The following is a 2949-nucleotide window of genomic DNA, read 5'->3' as shown; positions in this document are numbered from 1 at the left end:
CGGACCCTAAGGGACCCCCATACACAGACACCCCCCTCCCCACCACCCGGGACCCCCCGCCCCACACAGCCCTCCTGCCCCATCTCCTGGGACCCCTGCCCCACCTGCGATGCTCATGAAGCGGTGGGAGAAGATGGAGAGCTGGACAGGATCGAGCTGGGGGCCGAGGGGCTGCGGGGGGCCCGAGCCCACCGCGATGCAGATGTCGCCGAATCGGGTCAGGCTGGCGGAGCAGCCCGGCTCCACCACGATAGTGCTGGGGGCAGGGGGGCATGGGGCTCATGGGAGTCCCCAACGGTCCCCTGGTGATCCCACCAGTTCCCAGGGGTCCTTCTGGCTTCCTGAAGTCCCCACCAGCTCCTCAGTGTTCTCACTAGTTCTCTGAGGCTCCCATCAGTTCCTTGGGGTCCACACCAGCCCCCAAGTGTCCTCTCCATATCCTCCACCACCCCTGGATCCCATCAGCTCCTTAGGGTCCTGCTGTCACCTGGAGGTCCCTGACACATCTCAGGGTCCCCACCCGACCCCTGGGATACCACAAGTACCCTGAGGTCCTTCTGCCTTCCCAGAGTTCCACCAGCTTCTTGGGGTCCCTGCCATCTGATCCAGGGTCCCCACAATCTCTCTGAGATCCCACCAGCTCCCCAGGGTTCCCACTGTTCCCCAGTGTCCCCACTGGGGTCCCACCAGCTCCTTAGGGTCCTGCTGTCACCCCAGGATGCCCATTGTCTCCCAGCATCCCTGCCATTCCTCCATGGTCCCACCAGCAGCTTGGGGTCCCACTATCACCCTGGTGTCCCTACCTGTTCTTGTCAATGATGATGGCAGGGCCGGGGATCGTGTGGTCACAGGCCAGCTCCTCCAGCAGGAACACCGGTGTCTCCAGGTACCTCTCCTCGAAGTAGCACCGTGTCACCTGCCGGAGCAGCCCCCACCCCATGTTGGGTCACCGCCTGGCCCTGGCCCCCCCAGGACCCACAGCCCCCTGCCCTCACCGTCTCCACGCGGGGTGGTTTCCCGCTGGGGGCCAGGGGGGTCTCACAGGTGATGCCGCTGCTGCGCCGTCACCGTCGCCACGCGGGGTGGTTCCCCGCTGGGGGCCAGGGGGGCCTCGCAGGTGATGCCGCTGCTGCCAGTGCCGCGCACCCGCACATCGTCCACCACCACTGCCCGGTCAGCAATTGTGAAGCCAAACTCCACCAGGTACCTGGGGGGAGACAGGCAGCAGCTGTGGTGAGAGGGGGCCAGGAGAGCCCTGGCTGCCCCTGGCATGCCATGGCAGTGCCAGGACAGGAGTCACAGTGCCAGCATGGGGATCACGGTGCTGGGACATGGATTGCAGCACTGGGATGGGGATTGTAGTGCTGACATGGGGATCGCGGTGCTGGAATGGGGATCATGGCACTGGGATAAGGATTGTGGCACTGGGATAAGGATTGTGGCACTGGGATCAGGATTGTGGTGCTGGGATAGGAATCACAGCACCAGAATGTGGACTGTGGCACTGGGGTGAGGATTGTAGTGCTGGAAAAGGGACTCTGGTGCCAGGATGGGGAATCACAGCACCAGGATAGGGATGGTAGCACCAGGAGGGGGATCATGGACCACAACACTAAGATGGGGATTGCAGTGGCAAGGGAGGGATGGAAATGCTGGGGTGGGGATCACAGTGGCAGGATGGGGATGGCACTGGCAGGATGGGGACGGAGGTGCTGGTACAGGAACGGTGGTGCCAGGATGGGGATGGAGGTGCCAGGATGGTGCCGGCAGTGCCGGGATGCACCTGTTGGTGAAGGCAGCCAGGAAGTCTCCAGCGTGGCAGGAGCTGGGGGTGGGTGGGTGCCCCTTGGCCGAGCACATCAGGGCGCAGTCGGTGCCCTCGTAGCGCAGGTGCAGGAAGGCCTCGGTGTGGATCTGCTCCCTGTGGGGAGTCCCAGCAGGGGGGTCAGTGTGCTGGCCCTCTCGATTCCCCTGCACCCCGCCCCAGCCCTGCAGCAGCTCACCTGGTGAAGCCCTGCGCCCGCAGTGCGTCCCGGCACTCCTGCTCCAGTGCGGCAATGCGCTGGTCCAGCCGGGGGAAGGCAGAGGCCTCGTAGCGCAGGGCACAAGGGGTCTGTGCCTCGTGTACCACGTCTGCCAGCGCCAGCCCAAAGGCCGACAGGATCCCGCTGTACCTGTGCAACCCCCACTACTATGCCCACCCACTGGGGACCCCACTCGCCCACCAGCAGCAAAGACACAGTGCCTGGAGACACCCCCATACCCCTGGTACCCGCTGTACCTGTGCAAGCCCTGGCACCCCTGACCCAGCACCCATGGGCACCCCCAGACAAAACTAAACCACCTGGGGACAAGGAAACCCCCAGACCCAGCACCTACCACCACTCCCAGACCCAGCACCCACAGGCTCCCCCACACCAAACAAAACCACCTGGGGATAGGGGGTCACCCAAACCCAGTGTCTAGGGTCATTCCCAAACCAAACATATCACTTGGGGACCAGGACACTCCAAATCCTGCACTCTAGGGCACTCCCAACTCCAGTCCATGCCTCTGTGGATCAGTGCATCCCAAACCCCCTTTCAGCCCCCAGGAGACTACAGCACCCCAGATCCAGCACCTATGGGCACCCCCAATCCTGAAACACCCACCTGGGGACATGGGCACTCCCAAACCCAGTGCAGCCTCCTTGAGGACTGGGGACAGTAGCCCCCCAGTCCCACACCCTCAACCCATGGCGACACTGGGTACCCCCATTGGTGCTCCCTCCACCCCACAGGGGAGGTCTCCATGGAGCCCCCCCACCTGTACCTACTTGTGGATGAAGACGCGGCTCATGCCGAGGGTGCGGGCGATGGCGCAGGCGTGCTGCCCCCCGGCGCCCCCAAAACACGCCAACACGTGGCTGGCGGCGTCATGTCCCCGCGCCTGCGGGTGGGTGGGGGGTGA

General features: G+C 64.4%; 1 protein-coding gene across 1 annotated transcript in view; it reads right to left on the bottom strand.

Moving 5' to 3' along the window:
- Window positions 1-2949, bottom strand: part of OPLAH (5-oxoprolinase (ATP-hydrolysing)) — a gene marked incomplete at its 5' end in the record, with an annotated part of 29295 nt that overhangs the window by 12345 nt on the left and 14001 nt on the right. The window contains 6 exon segments of the mRNA XM_010003153.1: window positions 94-256; window positions 804-916; window positions 1069-1207; window positions 1784-1921; window positions 2004-2174; window positions 2816-2928. Coding sequence (XP_010001455.1) covers window positions 94-256; window positions 804-916; window positions 1069-1207; window positions 1784-1921; window positions 2004-2174; window positions 2816-2928 — 837 coding nt within the window.

This window comes from Chaetura pelagica, unplaced genomic scaffold (assembly GCF_000747805.2).
Source record: "Chaetura pelagica isolate M959 unplaced genomic scaffold, ChaPel_1.0 scaffold828, whole genome shotgun sequence".
Classification (NCBI taxonomy): domain Eukaryota; kingdom Metazoa; phylum Chordata; class Aves; order Apodiformes; family Apodidae; genus Chaetura; species Chaetura pelagica.
This window is presented reverse-complemented; position numbering and strand designations above follow the sequence as displayed.